The sequence below is a fragment of the Hyperoodon ampullatus genome, assembly GCF_949752795.1.
Source record: "Hyperoodon ampullatus genome assembly, chromosome: 1".
NCBI classification, from domain to species: domain Eukaryota; kingdom Metazoa; phylum Chordata; class Mammalia; order Artiodactyla; family Ziphiidae; genus Hyperoodon; species Hyperoodon ampullatus.
In genome coordinates this window covers 226,975,546-226,996,320 of record NC_136914.1, presented here as the reverse complement: position 1 = coordinate 226,996,320, position 20,775 = coordinate 226,975,546, and the positions used below count along the sequence as shown (strand labels likewise).

General features: G+C 48.9%; 1 protein-coding gene across 1 annotated transcript in view; it reads right to left on the bottom strand.

Moving 5' to 3' along the window:
• Positions 1-20,775, bottom strand: part of MGMT (O-6-methylguanine-DNA methyltransferase) — a gene marked incomplete at its 5' end in the record, with an annotated part of 233,480 nt that overhangs the window by 28,505 nt on the left and 184,200 nt on the right. The window contains one exon of the mRNA XM_079714651.1: positions 16,272-16,432. Within this exon, the coding sequence (XP_079570777.1) occupies positions 16,272-16,432 (161 nt within the window). The remainder of the gene's footprint in view (positions 1-16,271; positions 16,433-20,775) is intronic.

Below are 20,775 nucleotides of genomic sequence, written 5' to 3'. Positions count from 1 at the left end.
CAGTTCTCATAAGTCCCATGATCCCCTTAAACACTACTGTGTTCCCCTTCAAATTCAGCAACTTAATTCTGAGTCTTTTCATTCAGCTGAAACTCCACCACTATATTATGAGGTAGGGGTGAGACAGTTAAGATTTTTCATTTTCAACAACAGAGACAAAATTGAAAATATTTGATTTTGAATTTTCAGTATCACGTGTGCATCTATCACTTAAAACTTTAAAAAGTCTCAAGCCATACATTATCAGGGGCTCAAATTCTTCCAGAAGTTTCTGTGGAAAATGACAATACCTCTGATTCTATGGAGTGGTCAACAAACTATCGCCAACTTCAAAACCAGGTCCTGTTCCACAGCAGGAGCCAGCAGCCAGACTCCCCCGCCCATGGCTCTGTGCGGTCATGGCCGGCAAAGACTGCCCTGCAGCCAAACAGACTCTCCAGTGCTGGAGAAGCCCTTTCCGAAAGGGCTGTCAACAGTGCTGGCTCAACAGGACACTCAGGAAGAGGCGGGGAACTGACACAGTGATTTTCAGATCTAGGAATACTGTTTGTTTGATACTCAGATTAATCAATCTCCAAGGTTGCACATCAGCAGCAGACTGGGGAAATAATAATTAATTAAATGAAGTACTCTATAATTAGATCACTTGCCTTAGTCATTCAACTCATGGCTACTGACACGGAATATGCGTGTAGCAAATATTTTCTCTTACTCTGTGACTTTCCAATTCATTTTCTTAATGATGTCTTTTAACTTTTGATAAAGTCTATTTTATTGCTATTTTCTTTCCTGGCTTTGTATTTCAGTGTTGTATGAAATGTTTGTTTATTCAAGTCATGAAGATATTCTCCATGTTTTCTTCTAAAAGCTTTGGAGTTTCAGCTTTATGTTAGGTACATGATACATCTCAAATCAATTTTTATGTATGGTGTGAGCTAGGGGTCAAGACAAATGTATGTGTGTGTGTGTGTGTGTGTGTGAGATATCCAGTTGTTTAAGCACCATATTTTGAAAAGATTTACTTTCCTCATCCGTCTATTTGGAGTCTTTCTCAGGGATACAATGACTGTAAAAGTGTGGTAAGCTCTAGTATGTTCTATTGCTCTAAGTCTTGAGGCTTGTGCCAGTCCCACAGCGTCTTGACTATAGAAGGTCTTAAGTTTTAAAATCAGGTAATGTTAAGTCCTACAACTTGATTCTTTTTCAAGGCTGCTTTGGATATTCCAGGCCCTTTGCATGTCCATACAGGTTTAGTATCAGCTGGGAATTTAAAGGCCTGATGGAACTGAATATAGAGAACAGTTCATAAAGAACTAACTTCTTGACAATATTGGCTTTTCCAATGACCAAGATCTATGCGTTTATTCAGATCCTCTTTAATTTCTCTCAGTTTTATATTGTTCAGTGGAGAGGTCTGCCTATCTTTTACTGAAGTTAATCCTAAATACTTTATACTTTGGACACTTCTTATAAACATAATTTTAAAAATTTAATTCTTAATTTTATTATGAAAAATCAATTAATTCTTACATATTAAAACCTTAACCTTGTTAAATTCACTTGTTGGATATTTTCAAAATTCTATAAGATTTTCTATGTAAACAATTTGCAATCTGAATATAGACGGTATACTTATTACCTTCTAATATGCACACCTCTGTTCTTCTTACCTTTTTGCACAGAACCCTTTGTCCTTTTAAATTATCTGTTTACTGTAGAAAATATATAGTAGGGTCTGGCTTTTTAAATCCAGTCTGTTTATCTATGCCTTTTAATTTGAACCTTAAGACCATTTACATGCAATGTACATGTCGGTATGTTTGGGCTTGAATCTACCTACTACCCACTTGCTACTTGTCCCCTCTGTTTTCTGCTCTCCTTTCCCTCTGTGTCCTGCCTCCTTTTAGATTACTTTAAAAATCAGTACTCTGTTTTACCTTCTGTTCTGGCCTGTGAACTATTCACTTTGGTTTTGTTTCTTAGCGGTATTCTAGGATTTATAACACGCCTCTATCAAAGTCTTCCTTCAATTAATACGATAACTTGCTCACAGTGATCTAATAACTGATAGCAGCATACTTCCATTTTCCCAGTCCTACCTTTTGTGTTACTGTTGTATTTTACTTCTATGTATATTATAAACCCCAAATTTATTATTATTAATTTTATTTTGAACAGTTCATCATTTTTAAGTGAAAAACCAAAAACAAACTTTTTTTCATACTGTCCCCCACTTCCCATCTCTAGTGCTGTTCACTCCCCTGGGAATTGTTCAACTTCAGTTCCCAGTAGCTCCCTGTCGGTCTCAAGTGGGTCCCCACGCACATACAATAGCACTCCGCAACCGACTCAAGAGGACACCACGCCGAGTTCTGAAACTCTCTGTGTAGCTCCCTTTTCTCCAGTACTCTGCCCACAGAGTCCAGCCACCTGGACACTGGGACACGTGTGCTAAAGTATTTGTAGCATCACTAGTTAAAATGGCAAAGAATGAGGAGAAACCCAATGCCTACTGACAGAGGATAGGAAACAAATAACAGCACATCCATAAGATGGGATTCTACATAGTAGTTATAATTAGTGAAGTATCCCTACAGGATTCAAAACAGACGAGTCTCACAAAAAAGTTGATTGAAAGAAGCAAGTCATAGGGAGACATCAGTATTATTCCATTCATATAAAAAATGCAAAACGTGGAGCCAGGCTGGGGGAAGGCAGACGTGGCCAGGGAGGGCACGTGGGACTAGGCGGTGCTGGCAGTGCTCCATTCTCAACCTGGGTGGGTACGTAGGAGTCCTCTCTTTTTTGTTTATGCCTCACAAATCCTTATGAATATTCTTTTGTCTGAAGTAGCTATTTCATAAAAATAATGAAAATACCAACCTGTCATCAATGGACTCAGCAATTATTCTTCATGAGGCCCTTGAAATTGCTCCTTTCTCTCATGTGATAAAAAATTATTCAAAAGGTATTTATTTACATAGTTTTCTTGCTTCCCCCCCCGACAATTAACTTTTAAATTAAGAGAGGGAAGACGACGACATCTCCAGCATCTGGACTCCATGCTCGTGGCGTACCCTCCCTTCCTGACCACACTTTCCAAAGGAGCCCCCTCACTCCCTCATCCCTGTGGCCTGGTTTCTATTTCACAAAGCGATGACGGCCCTCCCTGACGGTCTAGGGGGTATATATCAATATGTGTGTGTGTGTATGTGTGTGTGTGTGTATATATATATATATATATATATATATATATATATGGGATAGACTTACAAACACACACCTGCATACTTCCCACTAGAATATAAGCTTCATAAGACTCAGAACTTTGTTTAGTTTGCTGCTAAGTTCCAAGAGCCGAAAAGAGGGCTTTGCTTATAGCTCAATAAATATTTGCTGAATGACTGATCAACTGAACTCCTTTCTCCGTGGTCTGGCCTAGGGCTCTGCCAGAGAACGGCATCCGCATCCCCACCCTCCCAGCTTCACTTGGAAGAGGGCGACATTTATTTACTTATTTTTAAGTCCAGGGGAAGGCATTCAATAGATATGTTGAAGTGAATGATTTCTAGGACTTCTGACCCTAGAGTATAAAAAGGAACAACCAATCAAGAATCACTTAACAGCAGCGTCCGAGGCAGCTGGGAAGTGGTTATCCTGCACGCTTCCTTCCACATGCTCTTGGAAGAAAGGGCCCATGCGCACTCGGTCTGGGATGGGGACGGGGTGGGCTAGGGTCGCACACCTCCCAGGGTTCTCTGCAAAGCAGGACATTTCCTGAAACCCCGCCAGTGTCCACAGGTCAACCCAGGATGTCTAGCTCATTTCTACGGCAGTTCCACAGGCTGGAGTCCCCCAGGCTGTGCTCTGAGAAACATCAGCATCCCACGAGATGCCGGCAGGGAGAGGCGTCGTGGAAGAAGGTCGTTTGGGCAAGTCAGGGCATTTATTGACCATCTTCTTGACCAGCAACATACTGAAGGTTCTGAGAATTCCTGTCACAAAGAAACCTGTTTAGCTTTGTTTAAAATTTCTCAAGCTTTTTGGTCATGGAATATTTTTCGGGTGAGATATCTACTAACATCCAGTAGAACTTACGTTTTACCCAACTGGCCTAGAACAGGTCCCCCTATAGTTTAAGAGGAGGTCTGTTCACGTCTTCCGGAGCTCCGCGTGCGCTCAGCTGTCCTGGAGCCCCACAAACCCTCCGCTCTGCAGCAGCAGCAGGGCCGAGGGAGTGATGGGTGTGGGAGGTAGTCCCCTGACTTCCTTTCACCTGGGGTGGGTGCGGCCGGGCCGTGGGCTCTGGGGAGCTCCGCCACCCAGTGGCGGGCGGGCACAAGGGCACACGTGGTGCCGCCTTTATCAGCTCAGTTGGGGGGGCAAGGCCGACAAGTGGTAAAAAGTTCTCCGAGAACCATCACGTGTGCCGAGAGAGAAAGCTAACGCAGCTCAAATCTCTAACGTAAACTCAGAGCCTCAAGTTTTCTTTCTAGGATCCCAGATTAAACCGGTTGAATTTAGAAACCCGAGGTTTAGAAAAGCACTCGGGGTCAGAAACAGCGTGTGTGCAGCCCTGGGCAGGAGCGACAGGGGTCCCGGGAGGTCATGCGCAAAGCCTCAGAGAAGGGCTCCAGCCTTGAGGTGCAGGCGGTTTGGGGCCTGGCTCTGGGGCATTCACACACCTCGGGATCCAGGGCCTGTGTAGACCTCTGTGCCAGCGTGAGCCTTCCCCAGGCAGGGGCTCCCCGGAGACTTGCTACGTAAGATCCCGCCTTCCCTGAGGCCCTCAACCCTCCAGCCCAGACAGCAGGAACCAGTTCCACCAGCAAAGACCCTTCCTCTGGGTGGAAGGAGGAGGGGGGCCTCACGGCAGGCCTGATGAGACTTTACTGCGCGGCAGAGAGCAACTCGGTCCATCTTCACACGCTTCTGTGGCAGAGACGAGACGGAGAGCCTGGCGGAGCTGGTGCCGCCTGGGGGGCACAGGCTCTGGAGAGGCAGCCAGGCGACGACTGAGTGCAGCGTCGGGGCCCGGGCCGGAGGCTGCCTGCATCCGCGCACTCACCCAGGAAGTATCTTGGAGTCCCAGCGCGTGCCCAGGGTGGTGTGTGCTCTAGAGATGTGGCAGTGCCTCAGCCAACGGCTCCCTGCTTTTCCTCGGAGGCCTGGTTCGCTACCAGGGAACGAAGCGTTCAACATAACCTTCGTTGATTATAGACGCCTTTCCCATCTTCTCCTTGTAGGAGGAGGAAGCAACAGGAAAGCAAGCCTGCCAGTTTTCTCAGACACAAGGCACACCTCTCCGCACACGCCCTCGTGTTGACACTTGGCTGGCCCGCTGGCCCTGTCCTCTCGCTTTCCGTGCTGCAGAGCGAGAAGCCACGCTTGGGAGGATGGCCCAGTCCCCGGCAACTGGACTGAAGGTCAGGGTACCCGGCCACGAAGTGCGTCCAGGGTGCTGGCAATGGGCCGGCTACACTTCACAAAGACCCCCAGCCTCAGTCAAGGGCGGCGGACCTCCGCCCCCTAACGCCGTGCTCCCCGGAGCAGACATCCCCGACACAAACCCCGACACGCTCATGCACGTGTTCCACCAAAGGAGGACGTCCCACAAGCGAAGGGTCCCCGGGAAAGGAGGAGATGGCAGCGGGCCTCATCTGAGCTCATCTGCACGGGACACCCAGACCCAGGAACGTCACGCAAAGTTCCAAAAGCGGGCTGGCACGTCCTGCATTCATGCAGTCCTTGTCACGTTCACGGGGACTGGGCTGGGTGCTGGGCTGAGGACAAACACAGGGCTCCACAGGGTGCCACCTGTGACCCACGGTGAGCCCCACGTCTGTTCACCACCCCTCCGTTCCCCTCCCTCGTTCCCCCCACTAGAACCCACCTCATCCGTAACTGTATCCACGACACGATGAACAACGGCTTCTGGTGCTCAACCCACATCCCTGAGGCAGTGAACGGAAGGACAACGGACCGGGTGCCGTCGGAGAAGAGTCGGGAAGAGTGACCCCTCTGGGCCCTGGGGGGCCGAGCGCGGCTGGTGGGGGCCGCCCCTCCTCCTGGAGCCCTCCCCCTCTGCTGCGGCTCCGTGTGGCCCGCCCACCTGGGCAGACAGTATCTCAGAGGCCAAGCCAGAGGCAGGGGCTCTGCGGTCGGGGTGGAGCGCGGTCAGCCCAGGCGGCCAGCGCCCTTGGCGAGCTCCGCGCGGGGAGACGGGGCCGGGCGCACTCCTTCCCGATTCTCCAGGGCTGCGCCGGCTTCCCCCTCGCTCCAGCCCTGCAGACCACCGTCAACCTCCACGCTGACAGCACAGCTTTTATGAACACAAATGGGGCCATTAATAATACTGAAACGTGTTAGCTTTAACCCAAATAAACAAGACCACTAATGAAACGCTAAACGTGACGAATCCCATATTCTGGAAAGGGAAGCACACCGGGTGGAGAGTCAGGGGCCCCCAGCCACGTGTTAACACTGAGAGACCTTGGGAGGCGAGCCTGCGTGCGCGGGTCTAAGACGCGGGCTGTGACGAACATCAAAAGGTGTTAATGGTTTCAATATTTATCTGCTGCAGGGAAGCACTCTAAAAAGGAGACAGAAAAAAAAAATTCTGCTAATGGCTGTGTCTTTGCCATTAAAGTGAAAAGCTTAATGCATCTTATAATCAGAGGACAATTTGCAAATCATTAAGAGAAATGTAAAATTCCATTAAAATACAAATCAAGAGACTCTCCCTGGACTAATAATCTTTTGGATATTATTTTGCATTTCACTATTTCTGTTCCAATACCCGGGCCCCACAAATGATTGGTTCCTGAACACGCTCTTTACCACAGCCTACTTCTTTAACGAGAAACCGAGAGAAGCATAATCTGCTATTCAGAGCAGGTACTAATGAAGAATTCCATATATTCTGAAATTTAATTAAAACCCCAAAGATTTCAAATTAGATGCAATTTGAAATGCCTGGGGCAGAAATACATGCACTTGCGTGGCGAGGGTGCCACACTGAAAGTTGATACCGTAATTGGTCTTGATGTATTTTTGTGTTGCCGGGCTGAAGCACAGAACTCATAACCATATAAAAATTCTCTGTAGATTACCTGCTCATTGAAAATGCCATCACTCAGGTAGTTCTCTACTAAATTACCATGCTACTAAAATGCACAAAGTGATTCGGAGAGTGGAGTGGCACAGCTGGCCGACGCTGCCAATGAGTTATGCATGCGTCAATGCGGCCTTTTTTCTTAGTAAAATATGCTCAGTTGAATATTAAAATATAATTGGCATTCAACCTAAGTAGCTTAAACCATTTTGTTATCTTCTTCTAAACCGATTTGGCTCCTCCACAGTTATTTTCAAGGATGCGATTCACAAACTAATGATACCATCATATTCAGCGAGGTTTGTGCTGTTTTACATTTGTCATAAATAGGTGCAGCTTCCACAGCCTGCTAGGGACGGCCTTTAATACTAGCTGCTCGTGAACATCAAAGGCCCGATTCTTGAAAAAAAAAAAAAGGGGGGGGGATGCCATTTATGTTGGTTCTTGCATATTTTATTCTACAAAGAGGAAGAGAGGCGAATTCTCTATGAAAAGTATACCTCTTGGCCAAGCAGTGAGCCCCAGGTCTCCAAAGCGCAGATGCTGGGTCTCCTTCACACTGTCTGAGGACAGGCTGAAGGAGCGTGCTGCTGCTGGACCTCGCAGCGCAGCTGAGGAAGGAGTGTGTGTGTTTAGAAAAAGCGGACAATGTCCCCTCCCCCCAAATGCGGGACACGTCCTTTACACGACGTGTTTGTGTCATGACAAACAGCAGCACTCGAGAAAGGAAAAAGTAGTTGCCGTAGTAACAGAGATCCTGTATACAGCGATGCTGGCTGAGGGGCAGGGCTCTGCAGGGATGCTACTTCCCAAAACATTACCAATATTTCCCTCAGTATTTTGAGGGCAGGAAAAATCTGAATATAACTCAGTGACATATTGAAGAGCTAAACAGACTCTTCCTCTACTTCATTCTTCAGTTTTCTTCTTCAGAAGCACTTTATAATGTGGCCTTAAAACATCACATGATGCCCCAGAAGCTGAGCCTCCAGCAGGTCTGCTCCGCCCTGGAGATTCCCACCCCTCATGGTCGTGAAAGCCACACCAATGGCCTCACACCTCGGAAAGACAGATGTTTCTTCTCCACGTCAACACCTCACTTTTCCATTCTGACATTTGAAACGTGACCTTCAATAAATCTTATATTCTGAGTCATCTTGAACATAAGGGTTGCAAGTAAACCTATGTGATAGAGCATTTAAATTAAGTAATAGTTTTTACACTTTGGGATCCTACAAATAGTTTGACGGCATTACTGCCGTTAGTTTTACACCGATATATGCACATTTCACATTGGTAACTTATAGTCCAGTTCTATACACCATTGTATTAAAATACCATTTTCTCTATAAACCCAGGCAGTAGAGATGATTCTATTTATTATCGCTAGCATGGTATCAAGATACATTAATGTTGCCTGTAAAATGTGAATAGACGTCCTATGACAACAAAAATATTAATTTAAACAGCCTCCTTGGAAGCAGCACATGTATAATAATGACTACAGTTGGAATAAAAATCTTGGAAGGACATTTAAAGTCGGTTTGTCACTTTAAAATATAGGCTTGTTAGAAGATTCTTATTTTTCAAAGCTCATTTCAAATGAAAAATTATTGAAGAAGGTGACAATGTAATTTACTTCCCCTAGCAGGCAGAAACTTGATTCTCTACTCCTGTTTTGAGGTGAAATACACCCAAATCCAACAGAGGACCTTGCAAGTAATATCTTTGTAAACGTGTGAATGTAATTAGGGTGACTTTTATTTTTAATAGGCACTTCCATTGGTATGATGTTTAATTGCTACGCTACAGGTAATAGTCATGTTTTAATATGAATATTTTCCCAAAAAAGCAACACTTGTAAAAATTTCAATTTTAGGCACTATTTATTTGTAATAGAGACCCCATTAAATCCTACAAGGTCTGAAAGTAGCTGACTTTCAAACCAACTTTTTGGTTACCATTTGAGCTTGGTTAAATTATACTGTGTGACCCCAGTGGCCTTGAGGGAAGGCATTCTTGAGTTCAATTTTTTTGCCTGATTTATGGAAACCTCAGGGAACGCAGGATCTGACCACCTCTCAGATTTAGGAGGAAACTTCCACTGAACTAGGCTACCCAGGATACCCTGGTAATTACTGATCAGTCAGAGGGCTCTGTGCACAGGGACACCAGGCATTTTCTCGGAGGCCAGCAGGCTGTGGTTCTGTTCCAGCCACGACGGCACTTCAGGAGCAGGTATCGACAGACTAAATTCTCCCCCCACAGGAGGGGGGCGGGCATTTTACTATGCTTTCTCCCTAAGGTAAGTGTCAGGCGACTGTCAGGCATGTGAGTATTTACACTCTATCACCGCGGTCCCAGGACAAGTCCCACATTAGGTATGCGGAGACTTAGGTCAGCATCCGGAACCTGAAGAACTTCTCTCCCCTCTAATGGCCACTTGCACTGCTCATGGGTCTCCAGAAGAATCCAAAGCTTCACTCAGCTGGCTATTTCAAAGAAAAAACACACTTTTGGTCAAAGTATCGGGACGCCTTCTGCAGGCTCTGGTTAGCTTTGTGCCGACACTCTACCCTGGGGTATCCTGGCAACGTGGCAGCACCTGGCGAGGCTCCTCAGGCTCTCCAGGGGCGTCGTCCTGATGTGCATCCACACTCGGCAATGGAGGTGTCGACGCGCCGCCTGTCTTGCTCAGGCTTTCCAACTCAAAGGTGAAGGATACGTGGGCTCTCCCGCCTTTTCCCCTGGCTATGTGCAAAGCTCCAAAGGCAGGGAGACATGCACACGCAACCTAGAACTTATTTAAGCTGCTGATTACAACAGCAAAAACACTTCTTAAACGTGCAGCTACATCTCAAACGGAATCATTATTAAATTAGGAGTGTTAACCTTCGTATACAGTGAAGCATGCAGCAGAAGCACTCAGAAGAGCTAGATCCATTTTAATAAATTCCTTTAAAGGCAATAATTCTCAAAATAGCACATAGGTACATATACTACATAGACACACATATACGTGTGTGTGTATGGATACACAAACACGTGTGTATGTGTGTGTGTGTGCATATGTATATATATTTATATATATACAGTTGCCTCTTGTAAGATTTTAGAAATTACAGGCATACTATTGTTAACAAGCTCTCTAGAGCATTCTGATACATACACTCCCAGAAGAAGGGCCTGAGCTACCAGACTAACCTGAAGAACCTGTTTGCTTGAACGAGTCATAGTTGAAACTTTAAAGACTCTCTCCTAGTTCAAGATGTGGTTATACAGTACAAAGAATAAACAAGTCCTAATGACAACCGCCAGGCAGGAAACTGCATCAAGATAAAATATAAAAAATACTGACCCTCAGGGCTTCCCTGGTGGCACAGTGGTTGGGAGTCCGCCTGCCGATGCAGGGGACACGGGTTCATGCCCCGGTCCGGGAAGATCCCACATGCCACGGAGCGGCTGGGCCTGTGAGCCATGGCCGCTGAGCCTGCGCGTCCGGAGGCTGTGCTCCGCAGCGGGAGAGGCCACAGCAGTGAGGGGCCCGTGTACCGCAAAAGGGGAAACAACAACAACAACAACAACAACAAAATACTGACCCTCAGACATTATCGGAACCTTAGGCTCTTTGGCCCATGAACTTCACAATACACCGGAAGGCTGCTGACAGCTGCGGTGAAGAGCTCCTAGTGAAGTGCACTGACTGCTTCTGAGCTGGCCTGGCCAGCCTCACACGGTCCCACCCGCTGAAGTGATGCTCCTTCTGCCCAGGCTGGGAGCCCCCAACCCAGAGAAACCCTCCATGTGGAACACAGAATTCTGGGAATCTAATTTTTGTTCCACTGAGGGGCTAGAAGTGATGTAATATTCAAATAAGGGCAGGGGCCAGGCAGGCAGGAGAGGACGACAAGCCCATGAAGATGCTCCCGTCCACTAGGAAAGGGATGCGTGGCAGCTGCTGGCTCCCATGAGAGCCAGAGGGAGGGGCGGCCTGGAGAAAAGCGGGGCTCTCCTGAACGGCTCCACAAAGGGACGGACGACGGCGTGGGACTGGCCTCCTGGTCCTGGCGGGGAGGGATTCTTGGAGACAGGTTAATGGAGCCCTGAAGGGTCAGCAGCAAACAAACGAACATCCTGATGAGGAAGGCAGCTTGCTCCCCAGCTCTGTCGCCCCCAGGACTCGCGCTACACCCCGTGGATCCCTTGCTTTCACCAAGTCCTGCCTTGCTTTTGTTCACAAACATTCCCACTTATCTCTTTTCTCTCATGGTTCTAAACCACAAAAACACACTGGATTTTACTCTCCATGAAAGAGGTGATGGGCCGCTCCTGGCGGTGGCCTCCTGTATCGATTCGAGACCTCCGACCACTTTCCCGGCACCTTGGGCTCCATGGCCTGCCACCCACTCTCAGGCTTTTGATCTGGTCTTTTCATTTCACCTTTCCCAGCCTCAGCCTTAGAAGGCCACAGACCCAGATCTCCCCGTCTATCAGCCCTGAAAAACAGCTCAGCAGCTCTAGGGTTTAAAGAAGTACGTTCTCACCAGCTGTTTCCTTCCCACTTAATTTAAGTGCAAGCCTTAGCTTGTTCTAATCAGTAAACGGGCATCGGAAGGTTTATAAACCTTCCAGCCCCACCAGGTAATATCTCAGCAAGGTCAACAATTTTTATAAGCCCTCATTTAAAAAACAGGAGAACAGCGATGGCTATCAACCAGAACCTGTAAAGCATCTCCTATTTTAGCTATTTTCTCTTTAAATTGTAATTCTTTTTTTTTTTTTTAATTCAGGAAAAATATCAGTACAAATTGCCTGAAAGCACAAAGCTGCCTCCTGCTGTGGACCTAGAAGGGAGCCTAAGAGAAGACGCTCCCCTCTCTGCTGCAACACCCTCCGGAGGCTGACTGGGCTGGCTTTATGGCGTGTAAGGCGACCTGAACACCAAAGCAGGCCTCCAGGGCACTGAATGAAGGGGGCTCAGTGGGACCACATTTAGGACACAGTGGGGAAATTAATTCATTCGCCCTGAAAGGGCCTTTCCCCTAACTGACTGGTAGGGTTTTCTAGAGGCCCTTTTGAAAGAGGGTTTGACAGGGATACAGAATTACAAGACTCCTTACAGAGTCTCTGAAATAGAAGTTGCAAAGAAACTTCCCTCTAGCCAGCAGGTTTAAAAAAAATGCAGATTTTACTACTGTCATGCAGCTGGATTTCATAGCTACAAGCTAACAGCTGTGACGAAGGAATTATTAAAGTGTTAAATATTTCATTTAAAAGGGAACATTGCAGTCACTTTGAAAAGAAAACTCAGAACTCATCTGTTGAAAACCGTCATGTGTGAGACCTCACGGGGGGGACAGTCAAGGGCCTCCACACCTGCCCCGGGGACAGCCCCTGTGGTGTCCTCAGCACGGGCCAGGCACTTCCCCAGCGAGGGCACTCCAGGCTGGCAGGAAAAGCGCAAAGCCGCACGCTTGGCAGGCCTGCCGCCCATCGCCTGGCCACATCTGCCCAGGAGGGTCTTCAGGGGCAGAGGGAAGGAAGTGTCTACACACGCACATTCTGGGTCTGGAAGCAGATCTTAGCTTTTCGTAGGCCTGCTCTTCTTGAGCTCACTGTGAAATACTGCTTTTGGCACCAGTGCTTCTTTAGTCATTCCAACTGCTTCTGCCATGGATCTCTACGGCTACAAGCATTAAGATGTATATTATACAAAGAAGCTAAAATTTTTTATAAGTAAATATAAAGAAGTGAGGGAGTATTCACAGAAAGTAAGTTTAAATGATATTTTATTATGAAAGAAAGAGTAAGATTTATTTCAGGAATAATGGCTTCGTTAAACGACTATTTCTTGGAGAAAAATGAATTCAAATTAAACAAACCTGACCTTTTTAAGAGGTTATATTATAGGGAGGACCCGACCTCCCTAAATGCGTCACTGCGTTACAAGACGGCTAGCTCCTTAGCAAAACACCAACTCCCTTCACAAAACTCAGAAAACAAAACTTTAATTTGTTTTTGAAATTAAATTACTAAAACAACAATCTCACAAGGAATTAGAACACTTCTTATTCACACTCACCTTTCACTTTCATTTCTTCAACAGCACCACGAACCTCACCCCCGGTAACCGCGGCCTCTCTTTCCCACAGAGAAACCCCACCTGCTGCGGCCCAAGAAAAAGGCAGCTACCTAGGCCTCCAGGCTTCTGGTCAGGAGGACAGCTCAACGGTTCCTTGTCAGAAATACCTAGATAATTAACTTGTTCCTACTTAGACTTCAGAAATACTCCAAGATGAGAAGTTGAATGATGTGAAATTTCCAATAGTTGATGTTTTAACCTACAAAAGGGCAATTCCATATGGTTCAACTCAGCACTGTTTTGTGACCAGCCTAACAAAACAACTAGATGGAGAGCACCACACTGATCCGGAGGAAGGAGCCTGAGAGAGGAGCGGTCCTGCCCGAGCAGAGGGGCCTTTGGGCAGCAGCAGGCCAGGCCACGCCAGGCCCGGGGTAGTGAACAGACGGCGCAGCCGGAGCAGAGGCCAGAGCCTTCCAGGACGGGCTCTGGGAGTTACCTGCGGAAGTGCTGAACTCAAGGAGGAGCTCAGTTATCACTACGCTTCTAACCAAGTTGAAACAGGGAGGTCTGCTCTAAATCTCAGAGGAATATGATGCAAAATGACACCCAAAAGGACGTCAAACGTGTCCAAAATCTGAGATGCACAGAAAATAGCATTTGTCAAGGAATCATTTGTTCCACGAGAAACGCACCCATTCCTCCCCATTTGCAAAGGTTTCTTTTCTTGTGTTGAGCCACAGCTTCTAGAAGCTCTGGGGCTGCCAGGGCACTTTCCTTGTGCAGGCCTTTTCCACTCACCACAATTTCACTGGCTAAGGGACAGAGAGAAAGAGAGCAAAGCCAACCACCACTGGACAGAAGGGGGTGTCACCACATCTGGGGGTTAGTGCCAATTAACTCCGTGTTAGCAATCATATTACAGCCATCCACCACCTCCCTTCTTAAAATGTAAAATCCCCACACCTGGTCCCTGCCTGGGAGGTGTGATTGAGCTAAATTAGAAACATCTGGCTGGCACATGCTGCTGCGTGGGAAATCCTGGCCCTACAGCAACCACTAACTGTCAGCAGGCGGGCCTAGCCTGGGGGACCTCCTGCCACCAGGGGGGTGCGAGAGGCTGCCCTCACCCCAAAACCCAGCTGGAGGGGGCCTGGCCCCAGTAGTGAGTGTCCACCAGCACTGCAGGGCTTGTCCAACAGGGGATGGGCTACTGGGTGACTGGATGGACTTCATCCTTCCCCAGTGCCTACCTGCAGCTTGTCCTGGTTGCCCAAACTGACCCTGACCCTGACCCTGACCCTGACCCTGACCCTGACCATGACCAGCTGGCAGAGGAGATTGCCAAGCTCGGGCCCAGAGCCGGGAAGGCGGGGGGCGGCAGGGTGACAGTGGTCCCAACTCTCTTCAAGCACTGAGGACAGGACCCTGCTGACCCCCTCATTAGATCATACAGATCCTTCCTGACCTGGTTTCATAATTTCTCTGCTCTGGAATTTTCTAACCCTTAAATTTCAGCTCACTTATGTGATAAATGTAAAGAGAAGGAAAGCCGCTCAGCCAGTCTTCTCCTGCTCCTGCCAGGGCAGTAACCCCCAAATGGCAACAGGAGATCAAAGAGTTCACTGTTCCAAGGTTCCCAAGCCCCTACTGTAAAAACAAACCCACAGCAGGACCCCCATCCTGCGCCTGGCAAGAGGGAGGGGCACACGAGGAGGGTCACCCACACCCTCGACTCAGTCCCGTGACCTGAGGTGCTGGTTCTGAGCAGGCGGTCAGTGCTGGGTGGGGGTGGGGCGCGACGCGGCCACAGCACCACCTCAGCCCGCGAGGGCCTCATTCTCGGGAGCAACAACGGAGGGTCTCTGGATGTGAGTAGGGCGTGGGGCAAAGGCCCACTCCAGCTCTCACGCCCTGTCCTAGAGACACCCTTTTAGACGTTCTGGGGCTCCCAATGGAAGACACCATCTGGAGACAGCCCAACGTGATGCGAGGAGGCTGACGTGGTACCCTGTTCAGCTTCAGTTCATTCTGAGCAAAAACGTCCAGGGTCCTACCTACCTGGTCACTCATCGGACCTTGTTAGTCAACTCAGGTATTAGCTCAACTGGCTTGAACTTTTCTACCTGCTTTCCCTGAACCTGCTCTACCTTTAAGTTCAATTTTGCTGAAAGCCACAGCAGCAGTTAGAACCATTAAACTTACTGAGCAAATTCCATTTTGAAATTCAAGATGGCTTTAAATTTACCTCATCTAAAATCTCAGGGTAATTTTTTTTCCTTAAGTGTATGCTTAAGTGCATCTATACGTATATATCTATATGTAAGTATACACTCATTAATATTAAAATGACCATGAAAAAATCACTATGCGAAATAAACCTCTGGTATGTGTCTAGAATGATTTTAGTTGCCAGAATTAAGCTGCAAACAAAAGCTTACAAAGAAACGCCTGAGAAAGTGTTTTTAGGTTATCGCAGACTTTATGTGCCATCAGCACACCGCATGTAGACAGTAAGTTCATCCCTACAATAATTCATCCCTTGAGAATACAACAGTTCATCCCTTGAGAATACAATATTTAACTATGGTAAGTTTGAGGGGCTAAACTGAAAACTTATTCAGGAAGACACACTGCCGCTACCCACTCCAACGTTAAGTGCCACTGACTGAGTGTATGGAAGCAGCTAATTGTCCACGTATGAGCCTCATTTTCTGTGCTGTTGGCAAGCAGATAGAGTTAACAATAACCTTATTGAAAAACTCACTGCCGTTCAGATGTGTTCCTATTTAAACCTTTCAGCCAGCGAGAGTCAGGAGCCCATCTACATGGATCATTTTTATTGCCTTTGCCAAGAATTACGTGACCACGTGCCAAAACTAACACAACCGCTTGGAACGGGTGGAGGAGACTGCGCACTCCTATCCATTCAGTGCGGCCACACGCCGCCTCCGTTCAGACGATGTGAAAACGCCACGTCAGTGTAGCCAGTAACCTGAGCCGCGAGGTCAGTGACAGTCAATAGGTCAGCAGCACCCCCCGAACCAAACACGGTGAGGCAGTCGAGGTACTGACCTTGCTGGAAAATGGGATGGTGAACAGCAGGCACGGGGAGCTCCTCGAGGACCGCGGGCTCATGGAAATAGGCACCCAGCCAAGCCGCACACTGCTCCAGGGGCTCCGTCACTTCCTCTGGACCTCCGAGCTGCTCAGGAGGAGCGGGGGCCTCCACGGGGCTGCAAAAGAGATAACAGGAGCTGATTCAGCCTCTAGGCCCAGCGTCCACGTGACTAAGAAGCAAACAGAACACGCCCACTGCATCTAAATGGGTCAGCCTGTAGCTGCCTTGCAGGTATGCACGTCTCGCCTAGGTGTGCAGCGGGCGCCAGGACAGCAGAAAGGTGCCGGCGGGAGGACGGGGGCCGCGGCCGGGGTCGTCCCACCTGCGCTTCCACCTCCACCTGTGAGGACACGATCTCTGGAAAGAGGCAGTGCCCAGGAGGGACGCCCGGGACCTGAGCTCTTCTATTCGGGGCCGAGTGTCTGCAGTCACCCTGCACAGCAGGGGTGTGAGAGCACGAGGATGACAAGCACGGAAGCCACTCCAGGGCGAGTGTGCCTGCCTCTCCCTAGGACTATCACCTGCATCAGTTCTGATCTTTAGAATCACCAAGTACTCATCTTAAAAAATATTTTCCAAAAATCTCGATACCATCAAAGTAATTAGCCTGCAGGCACCCACCCCTCCCACCACATTTCAACGACAGATCAGCACGGTTCCATGTGCTCTGTGGCTTTGAGCTGGCTTCTGGGGGACCCCCTCCGAGTTCACACTGGGTCTCACGCTTTAGAGAGCCTACTCTGCGTGCTGGTCACTCTGCGAGTCTCACTTCAGTTGCAGCGCTGTGACTTTCGTGCCCGGGACTTCTGTTTGGTTCTGAGTCTTCTCACTCATTCACTGTGGTCACTGTGCTCCCTTTTATCTCCTTAAGTTTAAACCAACATATCTTAGACTCACTTCGGATGGTCTCACTGTTTCTTCTACTCGGGGTGCTAATCCTTCTGTCTGGGGATCCTGTGGCTCCCCTCAAGGAGGTGACTTCTCACCTTCAGCAGGGGCCGATTTTCAGGGAATGTGCTCCGCTGGACTGAGAAAACGTCCCTCTGTAGAGGGTTCACTTTTGCTGCTTCTGAGCCCCAGAGTTTTAGGATGGATCCAGCTTTTCTTTTAATTTCTGAGAATGACGCACCCACAAAAGCACTGGCACCAAGTCGGACTTCTTCAGATGCCATTCCTTCCTGACCTCCCAGGCCCTGGACAGATGGCAGGCTTCCCTGCACTTTCCAGCCCGCTGGGCAGGCTTTCTCTGGTCTCCTCAGAGGCTGCAGCTTGAGGCTTTTGGGGGAAGGTGGGAAAAGCCTCCCTCCAGCATCCCGAGGGCAGTCACGCAGGCCTCAACTGACAGGCCGCCTCCTTCAGTGTACACTCACCACCCTTACGACGGCCCGACTGAATATGCGAGGCCACAACCGCTTGGCAATGCGGCCCAGCACAGATAGGACGGATGTGGCTGAAGTGCCCGGGAACACAGGCCTGGCCTCACCTGCGAGGAGAGACACACCAGTGTGTGCAGGGCCTTACAGATTCAGAAATGTGTGCACTTCATCCTGCAAGCAGTGGGGAGCAGCTGAAGACCTTTAAGCAGCGTCTCATAAACAACCCTGTGCTGGGGTCTCAGTCTCTGAGTCACGGTGTTCTGTAGGTCTAAGAGTCTCCAGAGGTCCTTGGATCTTTCCAGAAATAAGCCTCCTCGGATGGGATCCACTCTCTTCCACAATGGAATGAGGTGGGTCAGGGAAGGCTTTCTAAGCATGTGAATGTGAATGGCCTTAAGGAAGGAACCAGGGAATGAATGGAAAAGAAGAAATGAGCCCTTCAAGATGACCAGGCAGAGAGGGACCACTGAGATCCCAGCTCTGTAGAGCTGGCCGGTTGGCCGATCCTGCCAGCAACACAGCTGGCCTGGGCAGGCCCAGGCCTTCTCCAGGTTGCCAGCTTCTAGGGGTTGCTGGGAGAGGGAATCCCCGTGCACGGGGCCCTCGGTTGGCCCTGAACTGACAGGGTCCTTTCAGGGTCTGGTCAACAGGAGACCCTGAAGGATAGGGGCTCACTCCACAGGCAGAGAGCGGCGTCTAGTGGAACAGGTGTTAGAACAGCATCTTGGAGAGACTTCCGGGATGGAAACTATCTTCTCATGGCCCCGACTGCTCTCCCCATTAGGACGTCTGCCCACGGAAAGGCGGGGAACTTCCACCCCATGCTTGGCTTAAATATTTCTCCACGTCAGAGAGGAGTTCCCGTGACTCTCTCGCTCTGTCCCCTACTTACTCAGTACGTAGGGGACAAAGCAGGGCACACGCAGCCCTGTGAGCACACACGTTACCGCGGGCTCTGAGAGGGCAGCGGCCCATGCGCGACACCTGCTCAAACCGGGAGTGAGCAGAGCTGAGGGGCAGACGTCGCCGCCCTCGACCCACGCGGGAAGCAGGAGAGGGGCCGGGACACCTCGGGACCGGGGCGCCAGCCACCATGGCAGGGCACCTCCTGCAGAGCCGGGTGGGGTGGGGTGCTGGTGGGGGAGGGCAGCCAACACGGGTGCCACACAGGCCTGGGTGGTCTCCAGGGCTTGAGGGGTCTTCTCGGCCATCACACTCTGCAAACGGGGCTCCCTGGGTGGGGGCATACAGTCCAGGCGACAGGCGTCTTAACCTGGGAGGCGGGGGGCTCTGTACCTACCAGTGACCTGCTTGCTTGGGGATGCCCTGGTTGGCTCAGGGGTATCTAACAAAGGCCACGGAGCTGTGGGCATCCCGGGCGCTGCCCACGCTGGTAGCCGTTTCCTCTGGGTTGCTAAGGGAACTGAAATGTGAGCTGTGTTTCCCAGCACTTCCCACTCTTAAAAGGAGACTTGAAGAATTTTTATAGTAGTAAAATTCATCTTAAATTGATTTTTTATGCCTGTGCTAAAGATCTCAACCTCTGATTTACTCTGTAGTTCTCCTTTTTAACTCTTTCTCTATTGGCATTAGATAACTATTCATGGGTGAAATGTAATTAAACAGCTTTGATTCTGAAGCAAGGATTTATGATACTACATTTAAAATGAATGGCATTAAACACACACATAAAACCAGATTTTTAAAGCCATGACACAAATTTCCATTTCTACAGTAAAATGAAATGTATTCTCTGCCCTGCCCTCTCCTCCGACCTCGCTCTGCTCGTCCCTGAAAGAGCTGTGGTGTCAGAGCATCACAGCATCACTAACGGCCTCTCTTACCATGGAGGAGTTTCTTCAGGCTTCCTGCCGACGAACCCTGAAACCCCGATAATTAAGGGCTCCGTGGCCCACACTCATTTACATCCCACATTCACGTCTCCCTGGGAGCCTAGCAACTCGCCTAACACTAAATGCACAGGCCTGTGGCCACTGCTTCCGGAAAGCACCACTGAGCGGGAGCCCGGCCCCCAGGAGAGCAGCCAGACAGCCAGCGCGGCAGACGGAGACGAGAGAAAACCGTCCCGACATCCGCAGGGCCGGTGCAGAGGCGACGTCAGGGGCAATCCCCCCGAGACCTCCCAGGACGTCCTCAATAAAACTAATCCTGGGACTTCCCTGGCGGTCCAGTGGTTAAGACTTCGCCTTCCAGTGCATGGGGTGCGGGTTCAATCCTTGGTAGGTAAGCTAAGATCCCACATGCCTCACGGCCAAAAAACCAAAACATAAAACGGAAGCAGTGTCATAACAAATTCAATAAAGACTTTAAAAACAGTCCACATCAAAAATATCTTAAAAAAAAAAAAAGAGTAATCCTGAGGCCAATATTGTAACACTGGAGCCCTTTTGCTTTTTTTTTTTTTTAAACTTGGCACAAGAGGGCTGGCTAGTGGCTGGAGAATGAATTTGGCTTTGTTGAGCTTTTTAACATAGCAATGGAGAGCATGGGTACGTTTATACAGCAAACATAAAGTCACGTATGGTTTGGTTTAAGGGTTTCTTCAAGAAATATGTAACTGTCGGCAACCCCAAGGACCCTGTAAGCACAAACAGGACGACAGTGTACCACCTTCGGGGATGCTTCCCGAGCCTCAGTGTGTCGGAGAGCCCTGTGTGAAGCTCTCCTGGAGTCGTGACCCCTGAGAAGCAGTCAGACCCCTCCCCCTGGGCTTGGAGAAAGAACGTTCTGGGGTTGAATTGCATTTCAGATTTGTTTTGACATAAACCTGTCCATCATTCCAAATCAGGACACAGAAAAGCAGGTGACTTGCTCCAGAACAAACTTCTGAAGTGTTTTTTTTTTTTGGTTGTTGCTGTCATCGTTTTAAAATTTATTTATTTTTGGCTGCGTTGGGTCTTCGTTGCTGCACGCGGACTTTCTCTAGTTGCGGCGAGCGGGGACTACTCTTTTTTGCGGCGCGCGGGCTTCTCATTGCAGTGGCTTCTCCTGCTTCGGAGAACGGGCTCAGTAGTTGTGGCACACGGGCTCAGTAGTTGTGGCTCACGGGCTTAGTTGCTCC